Here is a 13,049-nt window from a genome sequence, read left to right as displayed (position 1 = left end):
ATCGGTCTGGCTCTATTTCAGATTCTTTCTTTCCCTTTTGAACAACCCATTTTCAAGATTTTATCCAATCCGATAACCAAAATCCGATCAGTTTACCTTAGAACAACTGGCCCTATCGCTTTAGCTTTTGTAAGCACTCACCGGAAAGAGCCATACTCTGGTGGTGGCTGGTACCGGACATGAGGAATGTCAGCTCTTGCTGGCTGGCTTGTGCCACGATGGTCTGCATAGAAGTGTCCAGGCTCCTGGTGCTGATGGTGCTGCTGGTGCTGCTGCTGTTTGGGTGGAGAGGGCATTGCCTTAAATGGATAGTCTGGTGGTGGACCCCTGTGTTGGGGCCCAGAGGGTTTATAATAGTCTCCTGGAAGTCCAGGCGGAGGCAACTGGGGGGAAAGTGGTGAACTGGTAACAGGCGCATGGGCCTTGACCCCACTGGTGGCCAAAGAGAGCTGCATTAGTCTTTCACTGAGTGAACGAACATGGCCTTGCTTTAGATCCTTGAGCCCGTCGTCTTGGTGAACTTTGCTTCCGTTCACCCTCTGTACCGTGGGCCTGCCCTCCGGGGGTCGCACTTTAGTGTTGCTGAGGCCGGTCACGTAAAATGCCGCACCTACTGACGGGGGTATCTGTGGTTGAGGCTGATGGCCTCGATAGTACTGTGACTGCACCTTGGCTTGGTCATAGGTGGGTAGGTCTTCAGGATTCTGCCCTTGTCCGCTCAAGCAGCTTCCACTGCCTCCACTGCCACCGCCACCACCTCCTCCCGCAGTGCGTGTGCTGAGCTTCTCCATGCCACTGTCTGTCTGCAGCTCCTGGCCCTGAGGCTCCTGCCTCGCAATATGAGGGACCATCGAGAGATCGTCCCCTGGGTTACCAGGGCCCGGGTATCCACTCACTGGACCTTGCTGCTGTTGCTGCTGCTGTTGTTGTTGTTGTTGTTGCAGGGCAAGGTAATTTCGGCCGTCGCCATAACGCATTTGCTCCTGCAAGAGCCGTTGCAGAACTGTATGGCCACTACCGCTGTTGCCTGATGTGTCCTCGGAAACTGAGGCTGCCGCCCTCATTTCCAGCTCCCGTGACCTACCCACCTCATGGAAGGAGGAGCTTCGGGCACGGTCCACACTCCCTGTGTAAATAAACACCAACGTATGATGATTAAACACAGCCACTACCTATTATCACAAGCTATACCATAATGAAGTAGTCACAAAGAAGTAGGGATGCACCGATATGAAAATTTTGGCCGATACCGATAATATTCCGATAACCGATATATCGGCCGATAAATTTAAATCCAAATTTTTATCTAATTTTGAGAGACTGATTACAAAAAGAAAAGTCTCACAATTAAATCCATGTCCCAAGCGCACGATTATAATGATGTTCTCATTATAGTGTTTTTATTGCCGATATGACGGATTTGCGCTGCACGTTGTACCGAAACGTATTTTCATTAGTATTTCAAGAAATTCAAAAAGTGCTCAACAAGTGTCTCAGCTGAAGGGAATAATACATTATTTATCGGCTTTAATATGTCGGCCACATTTTCTTACAAGGCCGATAACGATAACATTAAAAATGAACATATATCGGCCGATAGAGGCCTGCATTTCAGCCCGAGCCCGACGGGCCCCGACTTATTTACACTCCTCGGGCCGGGCTTCGGGCCAATTTTAACGTCATAGTTCACACGCGGGCCGGGCCTCGGGCCTGTTTTAGGCTTATCTTTTTATAGCCTATTTTAGATATTACTTAAAATAAAATATGAGAAGATGACTATAGAAAAGCAAACATAGAAAGACGTTTTATAACCTATCATACTGACATATATGACTGACAGTCTGCTCACGGCACGCACACGCGCACACAGGTTTCCCGGCAACGCGATCCGCGCGACCGGCTCGTTCTCTGTTAAGTGTCCCGCCAGCAGCAGGAGTAGTGAGCGTGACTTCAGCGCAGCTGGAAAAAGTACGACTGGATTAAAACTTTCCACGGTGGATGGTGCTTTTTCTGCACGATGCTCTGTAAGAGACTGTTTAGGAGGTTGTCTTGTTGTTTTTTGTTTGATTGGACTTTAGTTTCATGAGTCTGTTGGAAACTTTTGGAAATACGAATGGCCATGTTCTGTAGTGAAGACTTGATTTTTGAGGTAAGATAACCTGCATGTTTGTTTTTAATGTAGGGCCTAATTTATTTGATTTGTTTAGATTGCATTCTCTCTATTGTATTGTATTATATTGTAAATTGTATTGTGCGAGCGCTGTTGCGAGCAGCGGAGCAGTTTGCCTCAGCTTTTCAAAAATGACAATAAACGTTTAACAAACGTTTAAACTAACGTTAACTGTCTGTGTGAATATGTTTAAGTTGTTTGATATCTATGGATTTTATTGTAGCCAAGTAAAGTGTTGATTTGAGAGGCTATAAATGGATCAGACATGTTTAACTCGCTGTCGGGTGCTTGGTCGTCATAAAAAAATAAATAAAAAGAAACATTTGTCTTAATTAACTTTATAAAGAAATGAAAATAATCTAAACGGTAACTACTTTGCCATTGAGGACAAAACATATCTGTTTAAATGACTGCTGCAACAGGGCAGGCTGTGTAAGGTGTTTTTTTTATTTATTTTTTTTAAATAACGGGCTCGGGTCGGACTCGGGCTGATCATTCTGATGAGCTGTCGGACACGGGCCGGGCTAGGGCCTGGATGTCTCGGGCCAGGGCCGGGCTAGGGCCTAGATTTGAGGCCCGTGCAGGGCTCTATCGGCCGATACCGATATGCTGGCCGATATATCGTGCATCCCTACAAAGAAGTCATTTTAAGAATCTGTAAACAAATGTTTTGTATGTTCTAAGAAAACTGCCTGAAATCTCAGACCCCAACTGTCCCCAAACTCTTTACACGTTGACAACTGGGCACCGTAGTCTTTAAGGTTATTAATGGTTGTTAAAGTCAATGGCAACTCTCTGATGATCTTCAACCACTACTAATCACTATTAACTTGTTAATTGAGGATTAATATTGTATTGTTCTGCATTATAAGAGCCCAGGGTCAAGGTGTTGAAGTCCACCCATGATTACCAATGCCATATACAGTATATACCACATTACTGTACAACAGCTCCATTCCTTTAACATGCATTGCAGTTGAGTCATCTGATTATCCAAAGCGTACACATCCTCAAAGCTTAAACCCCAATCTCTTTACTGTCGGCTTGAGCTGTAGATAGCAGATACTTAGAAATCACACAGAGCAATTGAAAACAAGTGAGCTGTTAAGTTCACGCATACAAAGCCATTATGTGGAAACCATTCCATAATATTAGCGCCAATGTGAAGTGTCATATGTACAACTAACATTAATTCTGCAAAATTAAAGGTTACTATAATTGATTGTTTCTCCTAATGGTGTTTATCCGGAATGGTTGCCACTACTGGCATTGAACAGAGTTTGTAGTTTAGTGGTTAATGCACCATCTAAAAAAGTAATGAAGGGGAACTTATTACGTCTATTGCTTTCTGATATTCCCCGCATTCTCAAGGAGGATGAGGCTTTTTTCCGAAACATCTGTGGTGAATAAATAAATAAATAAATGTAAAGTGAGTCAGAAACAGAGGAATCAGTGTACAACTGCTTTCCAATTTGGAAAGCCAGAGAAAGTTGGAGATAGAGTGAAAGAAGAAAAAAAAAACATTTCATAATGACCACCCACCCACCCTCCTCCCCCTCATACTTTAACTTCCACTTCCTGTCATTCTCCAATCTTTCGCTCACCGAGACCTCCTCAGAGTCAATGAAAGAGATGGCCACAAACAAAAGCAGGATGAGAAAATGAAATGGCGAGGTCACAAAAAAAACTCACGGTTAAGATGAATGAAATGATGGGTGATTTCTGTCGATGAATAAGTGGCGCTTCATATATTTGAAAAGCTGAAAATTATTTTTTTTGTTACTTGTGTTTACACAACCTTCGTCCAGTGTGCTTTGTCGGGCGTACCTTTGGATCTTGTACTTTATTAATAAAAGCAGTTTTTGCATAAAAAGCATAAAATATAGCACAGGACTCTTAAAACTGCATCCAAACAGGTTCTACATTTTTGTACATTTTGAATCACAGAGTAGAACGGAGCCGAAATGAACCAACCCGTAACTTCTAGAGGTTTATTTTGTCCCACTGATGTCCGCCCCACCCGTCTGGTGTTCTCCAATCACTGTCTCCATTACTCTACTGTACGTTCGACCAGGTCACCTACCTGTGCGGCTGCTGTCGTGCGTCACTACTGGCTGCTCATCGTGCTGACATTCACTAGGGTCGCTGCTCTGAAGAAGCTCCTCAAGTTGCTCCAAAACACACAGCCGGTCCGCGAGGTCCCGAACGCCAAGCCACTCTAGAACAGGAAGGCACTCTGGCGAGTTAGAACAATGGGGGTGGGGTCCAAAGACAGACACTTTTTTTTCAAAGGCTTTTTTTGGGGGGTTGTAGAAAGAAATATATTTCATGTGAAAGATAGGGGATGTGAGTGAGGTATGTTCATTTCCTGATTGAGACAGACCCAAAAAAGAAATGCCCTTGTGTTTTTTGTTTTGTTTTTTTACCTCCTCACAGCTGCATCTGTGTAGTTAGGTGATAAAAAATAGCATGCTAAGCTACTGGACAGAAATTATATCTGACAGATATAAAATAGTTTAAGGGGGTGAGGCTGGTTCCAGATCAGCATGGGGAAGTGGTTCAATCCAAACAGGATGTAGGGATGTGCATAGTTTTAAATGACCATAAATGCCATAACACTCAATGTAGTCTGTGAAATTTTGATGCGTTATTAAAGGAGTTGTTCACTTTTACAAAAACTTTTGCTGATAATTTACTCACCCCCATGTCATCCACGATGTCCATGTCTTTCTTTCTTCAGTCGAAAAGAAATTAAGGTTTTTGATTAAAACATTCCAGAATTTTTCTTCATATAATGGACTTCAATGGGAACCAAACGGTTCAAGGTCCAAATGAGAGTTTCAGTGCAAACTGCAAACTGTTCAAAGGGCTTTAAACGATTCCAGACGATGAATAAGGGTCTTATCTAGCGAAACGATAGCTCATTTAAAAAATAAATAACAAAGTTTAAGTTTTATAAGCTCAAATGATCGCCTTGCTCTGTTCTGTGATGTGCGTTCGTGACTCTCCTGCTCAAACTCGTTCATCAAAATGAACTAATCTTTTTCCGAGTCATTTGTTTCATTCAACGAACGAAATGAATGAATTGACTAGGAAAAAGTTTCGTTTCACTGAGTTGAAGCACTGAAAGTGTCTTTTAGACCTTGAACCATTTGGTTCCCATTGAAGTCCATTTTCCATATGAAGAAAAATGCTGGAATGTTTTCATCCAAAAACCTTAATTTCGTTCGACTGAAGAAAGAAAAACATGGACATCTTGGATGACATGGGGGTGAGTAAATTATCAGCAAAAGTTTTTTGAAAAGTGAACTACTCCTTTAAGAACTGACAAAAGTCTTGGAAATTATTTAAAAGATATATTCTTCCCATATATGCAAATCTAATGAAAACAATGCAGTGACACATTTTACCCTCAAACCTTTTTAAGGCCATTTATATTTAATTTTATTATGACATATACATTAAAATTACTGTAATACAGGATGTTTTACTTGTGAGTTTCTCATTTCTGTATTTTATATGGGATTACATAGCAGTTAAACATACTACATTGACATAATTACGTAATTGAAAATCATATTTTCTTAAGCTGTCAAAGTTGCGATGAAGTACGTTTTTTAATACTTTGTTTTGTTAATTAATGACTGCAGGTTTAGGTTCACTGTTTGGATTTCCCATGTACTGCAAAGCATGCTGATGGAATATAGATCATGTTGATTTTGTTTGTTTTTGAATCACAGTAAAGAGAATTGTGTCTTAACAAAAACGTCATAAAATAGACATTATTTTCTTATTAGAACAGTTTTTGACAGGTTTTGTGTGCTTCAAAACCTAGAAAACCTCTCTTTCAGACAAAACACTCTTAGAAGAAAAGGTTCTATATAGAACCTTAAAAGGTTCTAAAGTGCTACATATTTGGAACCCGTAAAATGCAATGCATGAATGACCACAAAATTCAAGATATGGGGGTTAAAAAATATAATTAATCAATATCACACGAAGAGTGCCATTTCAGTTTTTATCCTTCAAAAATCAGCATGATTAAAATGGGATATTAAGTTACTACAACAGTTTAATAAACAATCATTTAATTACAACTATGAATGAATAATAGCCTATAAAGAACCTTTGTGCCAAAAGGGTTCTTTCTTGTCATTATCATCATTTTTTTGGATAAAAGGTCCTTTGCAGTTGAGTAAAGAACCCTATGCTACATATATAGGACCCTTTTTTCTAAGAGTGAAGAGAAGACTCATTACAAGAACTTGAATCACTCACACAAAACTTCACACAGCTATGAAACAGTCTGAATCATACAATAAACCAGACCCCCCAACCTCGGCAAAAACAGAAATAGGCAACAGAAGCCTCCTCCCCTCACACTCCTGCTGACGCTCGAACTTCAAGTTCCTTGACTGTTTCAGATAAACAGTTTATTCCACGACCAGAGTGCCCAGAAGTGAATTCGTGGAATCTGACATAGTTAAAAGTCCACAGATATGTCTCCCAACAAAACTTTCCAAAAGTTCCTGCAATGGTTGTGTCAGTGACACAATGTGCTTACATTTTAAGTACTAAGCAGGGTATTGAGCATGTCAAGCATGATTCCCAGAACTTTACCTATCCTATTAAAGGGATAGTTCACTTTGAAATTAATTTTTGATATGTTTTATCTTACCTCAAGGGCATCCAAGATGTAGGTGTCTTTGTTTCCGCAGTAGTTTCAATTTTGACATTTTTCAGTCAAACCGTTGTTGTCTTCAGTCATACACTGGAGGCTAAGGGGGTCCACCAAAAAGCATGCTCAGAGAAGTCCAAATTAAACATGATTTAATGACTCGTACACATTGATGGCCTAAGACACGAAACGAGCGGTTTGTGTGAGAAAACAAACAGTATTTATATCGTTTTTACCTTTTGTAATCATAGCCATGACAAAATGATCTGACGGCGCGGGCGCTTCGGTCTTCCATTGCGGATTCCCGTATATCTAATAATGTTTAGTAAAAGGTAAAACTTCCGAAATCTCTGTAAATATTGAGTGACGTCACACGCAAGCGATCACTTCCGGCGTAACATTGAACCGATTCAGTTGGACATTGCACAACTGATTCAGATCACTGTGATTACACGAGGTAAAAACGATACTGTTCGTTTTCTCACAAAAACCGTTCGTTTCGTGTCTTACATTTACGAGTCATTAAATCATGTTTAATTTGGACTTCTCTGAGCATGCTTTTTGGTGGACCCCCTTAGTCTCCAGTGTATGACTGATAGACAACAACAGTTTGACTGAAAAATGTCAAAATTGAAAATACTGTGGAAACAAAGACACCTACATCTTGGATGCCCTTGAGGTAAGCAAAAACATATCAAAATTAATTTCAAAGTGAACTATAACTATACTAACTTCATGAACAAATTCCCTACTAAAATGTGCATACAGTAAATGTCTTTGTTTAAACTTATCGACCGGTTGACAAAGTTCAAACATTAATGTTTTAGATTAATTTTAACTTTGAACCATATTTTTTTACACTGCAATCAGAACAACAAATTAGCTAAAAAACATAAAAAAAGCTAAAACACACTCACAGTTACTCCTTTCCACCAAAGACGTCTCGTGTGAGAAAACTCCACTGAACTCTCCTTAACAGTTGACCATCCTAACTATTAGTCTCAAGTCGCACTCCTTTGTTCACACGCTCAAGGATATTACTGCAGTAACACTGAACTAGCTAATGCATTCCATCAGGTGTGGCTGTAAGGATAGGTAGGCTGGATCACTGCCAGCTATCTACACACCTTCAAACCTGCCTGCCGCTGCGATTAACACTCCAACTTACATCAAAATGATCTAATTATCCAAGACTGGGTGTGCGATACATATCTAAAATCTGACTAAGATCATGGTTGAAAAAAAATGATTGTGGTTAAACAAATTACTTTTACATGATGCTTGTTCGAAACCTCAAAGGTGGTCAAACATCATTTGATCCAGTTTATCGGTTTCAGAAACATTTATGAATGAGTTTGTTCAAATTACTTAGTTTTCACCATTTCAAAATTCAAATTTTCACAAGGGACTTCTGATTTCTCTAATGCCGAGTTCAGACTGCACGATTTTGGCTCGCCGACAGGTTGAGGAATCGCCGACAAATGCTCAAAATCAGGCAAATCGGCGCTCGATCACGCCGTGTGAATGAGCAAAGACGCGATCTGAAAGAATCGCCGACGAGTCAAAATCATGCTGTGTGAAAATTTTCTGACTGAAAATTAAATCGGCGATTACCGACAGCCAATGAGAGAGCACGATACAGAGCGGGGAGGAGTTAGGGGTGTAACGATACACGTATTCGTATCGAACCGTTCGGTACGCATTTTTGAACCGTTGGACCATTTTTCCTGCCTACCAAATTTACGTTATTTTTCAAATGTAGGCGTATTGCGCGTGGCAAGCGCGCTCATAATTTAAAAGACGCTGGCGTGACCACAACATTGCCCAACAATGGCAAATCTAATGTAAACGGAACGAAACTGAGCTACTCGTTATTGTGTGGTTGACGGACTTTTTATTAAAGAAGGGGTTATGCAAAGAGGGATCATCCTATTAGAGGGCCCTTGTCCATCAAAAGGCCAAAGAAAACTCCTGGACAAGTTAGTTGGAGGGCTAGTTAATTAATTGACCATCTTGACCCATCAATAACCCTAACATGTTGTCAACAGACAAATCCCTGAATGTAAGGCCAACTTGAGCAAAGAATGCACCTGCTGCGAACAGTTGAGTAATGTAGAAACAGGTGGCAAACCACAATTCCTCCGATAAGAAACTGAAACACCTGGCTTGTCGTAACACAGCCAGAAGTTTTTCCTTCCTCATATTCCTAACTGCTGCCGCCCGTGTCTTTTTCAAGAGCAATTAAACTGAGCCAAGAGCAACATAGGTACTGGGCAATGATGACTTGCTGTCAAGCTATCAGAAAGAGTGCAATTAATAAAAAAAAAAGGCTTTATAAAGAAATAAATGACCCATTGCAGGGTTCAATACACACGTAATCCATATAAAAATATCCCAATAAAGTTGAGCAAACATTCTCAGTTATTACAATCTCGGTTATATAATGAGAAAAATTCAACCATTTCAAAATGTCAGATTTTAAAGGTACACTATGTAAATATTATGGGTAAAATTAAGTAAATTTAAACAAAGAGTCAATACATCATCTATCCTTCCAAAACATGTTTTTACCCAATTACAAGTGTTTATATTTCAGACCAAGCAGGATGGTTTTGACCAGAATTTGTGTACATACATCACTTGCCCGTCTCGTCATATCCGTAAATTGAGAAAAGTTTATCTGGCTACTTTACAATGAGCGATAAAGAATAACATGGAGCAGCTAAATCTTAAACCTCCGAGGAATCACCCGTTTAAAAAAAAACACAGAAAAGAAAAGAGAGTCTGCTGGCAAAATGAGAGCGTGACTGAACTTTAGAGGTCAACCGATAGTAGATTTTACCGATATTTAGGTTTAACCATGCATGCCGATAACCGATTATTCAACCGATATTTCTTAAAATGGATACTGGATTAAAAACAAACATAAGACCCCAAGTAAAACTGAAATGTGCTAAATTAAAAAAATATATATAAAAATGAGAACTTCTACAGAAAATAATTTAAACATTAAAATATGACAGGTCAAATATGTTTTTTTGTTTTTGTTTTAGCTATAACCTATAGAAACATTTGTAAATTTCATAGGTAACACTTTGTAAGTCCCATTTGTTAACAAGGATGTAATACATGCATGCAATACACAATATACAGTTTTACTGCATGCATTATTATTTGAGCATTACAATTGTATTTTGCTCGTTCATGTTAGTTTATAGTACATTAGCTCAGGTAATAACAGATCAAATTAAAAATTAAAACTCAATTTAAAATGTATTACTAAATGTTGATATTAACAAACAGTGAATAATACTTATACAGTCTTATTAACCTTAGTTAATGCTAAAAATTGAATCTTATTGTAAAGTGTTCATATAAATCCAAAGATGGCCATATTCAAATAAATGCAAAGGCCATAGCACTAAAATTACATAAATGTAGACCTATATTACATGTAAATTTATTTGATTCAATATTTATATATTCTAACAATATTGAAGTGAAAAAAAACTGAAATCTATCGGTGTGGATTTTTGCATCAGTCGACCTCTACTGAACTTGTAATAAAACAAGAATCAACATTGACTTTCAGAGATTGTGAGAACTGAGGGATTTGAAATGTTGTAAAAGCGAAGTGGAAATGGCGTTTCTATAACTCAACGGGTCAGTAAGGTATTTTATTGAACAGATAACTAGAGTTCATTGTAAAGCTTTATCTATTGTGAAGGGTCATTTCATTTTGGTTGTTGCATTGCTGTGCTCGAATTTATTTAGTAATGTCTTAAACTAATCAGATTGAGACCCTTTCCATCTAATATCAGCTTATATCTAACATCTTATATCTTTTAAGCCTAGTAGATTGCTTTATGAGCAGTAGGATAACCATAATCAGAAACAAAGCACAACCAAAACAATGCAGTTTTGTTTTTAAATGCCAACATTTGCATAAAGTGCATTTAAAATTCAGTTCTAGTTATACCTAGAAAGATCGGATAATTCAAAATGGATGTATTTCTGTAACCTGGTTTCTGATGGTCTGCAACATTTTGAATGGATGCTGACATTATCTAAATATTTACATTTCGTGCGCAAGTTTCCCAGGGCCCCCACGCAGACAGTGTTTACTCGGGGTAATACATCAGGAATGTGGCCCAGGGTAGGTTTGAGTACAGGCCCAATGCTGGCGCACTATCAAACAGCCTCTGACAGCACAGTTCACTCCTGCCCTCATTATGCTGAGACACTCCAGGGTCTCGGTACAGCGCTGACAGATGTCCAGGTTCATATCTGATCTAGGATTGATGTTAATGCTTAACTTATAACATTTAGGATTCGAAGAGTTGGCCCCAAATGGTTTCTTGATCATTACATTAGGACATGCTTGATAAACTCCAAAACTATTTCCGTAATGACTAATCACATCTAATCTTTCAACACACTTCTTCTTTTACATTTTCAGTGTTTTTAGTCATAAAGATTAGAAGCTGACACAATAGAATTAATCACCGAACGGATATGTTTTGAAGTCTAAAGAGAAAAATATGTAGTGGTGTTGTGATATTCTTAGCTAATGCAACAAACAGATCATGGGTCAATGACAAATTAGCATGTGCAGTTTTTAGAAATTGTAGTCTGTATTTTTTAAATTGAGTGGAATGGCGCAAAAAATGTCATGTGGTGCGACCATCTAGTTATGTCATATTTTCCTTATTACACCTTGAAAATGTGTCCGTGTTCACAAACACATTTATGTTAATTTTTTTTACAAATGACAATTTTTTTTTATTTATAACTATATTTTGATTTAGTATAGTTTTCATGTCATAAAAAGTCAAATTAACTGATATTTTAAAAGATTTATGCCATGAGGGTCCTCTTTATGATGAAATATCCAAGGACCAAAAGACCAAGTCCTATTGACCAAGGACCAAAATGTTAGTAAAGCAGTTTTGTTAAAAAATTTTCTACGAATTTTTTTTTTAATTAAACATTTTATTATTTTTCTCTATTATGATTTTAGGAGGACAATTTCATCACCCTGACATTTATAACATTTTTAACACAAATTAAAGTAATTTTCATAATTGACTGTGTGAATTGCATCGTAACATTTTTAAATAAATTAATATATTTGGATAAAAATTAGTGTCATGTGATTGACCCATACGCGCATGTTACTATAGGCAAGCACTTTACCCTTTGGTTCCACTTTTCTGAGAACTGTGACAAAAGGAAGCAGGATTTTCCATTGCATTGTCTTGTCTTACTTCCCGACCTCTGATGAATATTGCCGTGGGCAACAACGGTAAACTGTCTAATGCTGACAAGTGGTCGGGCAGCATTCCACAAGGGCTAAAGTTTCACAACGACAACCTCCTAAACAGAAACCTTAAAACATTAAAGCGGGAAAAATCAGGAGGGTGACCTTAGAAAACGTCTGTTAAGGCAGAGCGTGCAGCCCTCGGATAGTTAAAAAACGCCACCCCCAACTTTCGCAGGCACTGTTTACATAACAGGGGAGCATTAGTGGAAGGTTTCCAGGGGTTTAATGAACTCCAGAGAGCTCGTTCATGTTAAGAATTCTTTTATGCTTTATGTGGGACATGATAACACTGACAATATTGTTATTGGTGAAGGAGGAGCTAATACAGAAGAAAGTTTGTGTGTGTTTAAAGAGAGATGTCGATTATGATGATGAGGCCACAAGAAAAGCATAAAGGCAGAAGATAAAAAAGTATATGGGTTTATTCGCCTTAAAGTCTCTGTGAATTTGAGTTAAGTTTTCTTTCCATGTTTTTTATCATTATATATATATATATATTAGGGCTGTCAAACGATTAATCGCATCCAAAATAAAAGTTTGTGTTATAGTATATGTGGGTGCACTGTGTATAATTATATATATATATATATATATATATATATATATATATATATATAAACACACATGCATGTATATTTAAGAAAAAATATTTTTATATAAATTTTATATAAAATATTTATATTTATATATAATATAATATATATATATATTATATTTATATATAATATAATATAAAATATATATATGAAAATATTTCTTAAATATATACAAGCATGTGTGTGTATTTATATATATAGTATATAAAATAATTATACACAGTGCATAATTATACACATTAATCACGATTAATCGTTTGACAGCCCTAATATATATATATA

General features: G+C 37.9%; 1 protein-coding gene across 4 annotated transcripts in view; it reads right to left on the bottom strand.

The window, feature by feature from the left end:
- amot (angiomotin) overlaps window positions 1–13,049 on the bottom strand; it is a 43,255-nt gene that overhangs the window by 20,099 nt on the left and 10,107 nt on the right. For 2 of the 4 annotated variants that reach the window (XM_089123935.1, XM_089123933.1), the window contains 2 exons: window positions 4,254–4,388; window positions 142–1,126 (listed from right to left, as the gene is read on the bottom strand). In XM_089123935.1, coding sequence (XP_088980061.1) covers window positions 142–1,126; window positions 4,254–4,388 — 1,120 coding nt within the window. Of the gene's footprint in view, window positions 1–141; window positions 1,127–3,506; window positions 3,568–3,862; window positions 3,931–4,253; window positions 4,389–13,049 lie in introns of all 4 variants that reach the window. The other 2 variants (XM_089123934.1, XM_039677628.2) reach the window with 2 other exon arrangements.

Source organism: Pimephales promelas, chromosome 19 (genome assembly GCF_988280905.1).
Source record: "Pimephales promelas chromosome 19, fPimPro1.hap1.1, whole genome shotgun sequence".
Taxonomy (NCBI): Eukaryota; Metazoa; Chordata; class Actinopteri; order Cypriniformes; family Leuciscidae; genus Pimephales; species Pimephales promelas.
The sequence above is the reverse complement of the archived record's forward strand: the minus strand, read 5'-3'. Positions and strand labels throughout refer to the sequence as shown.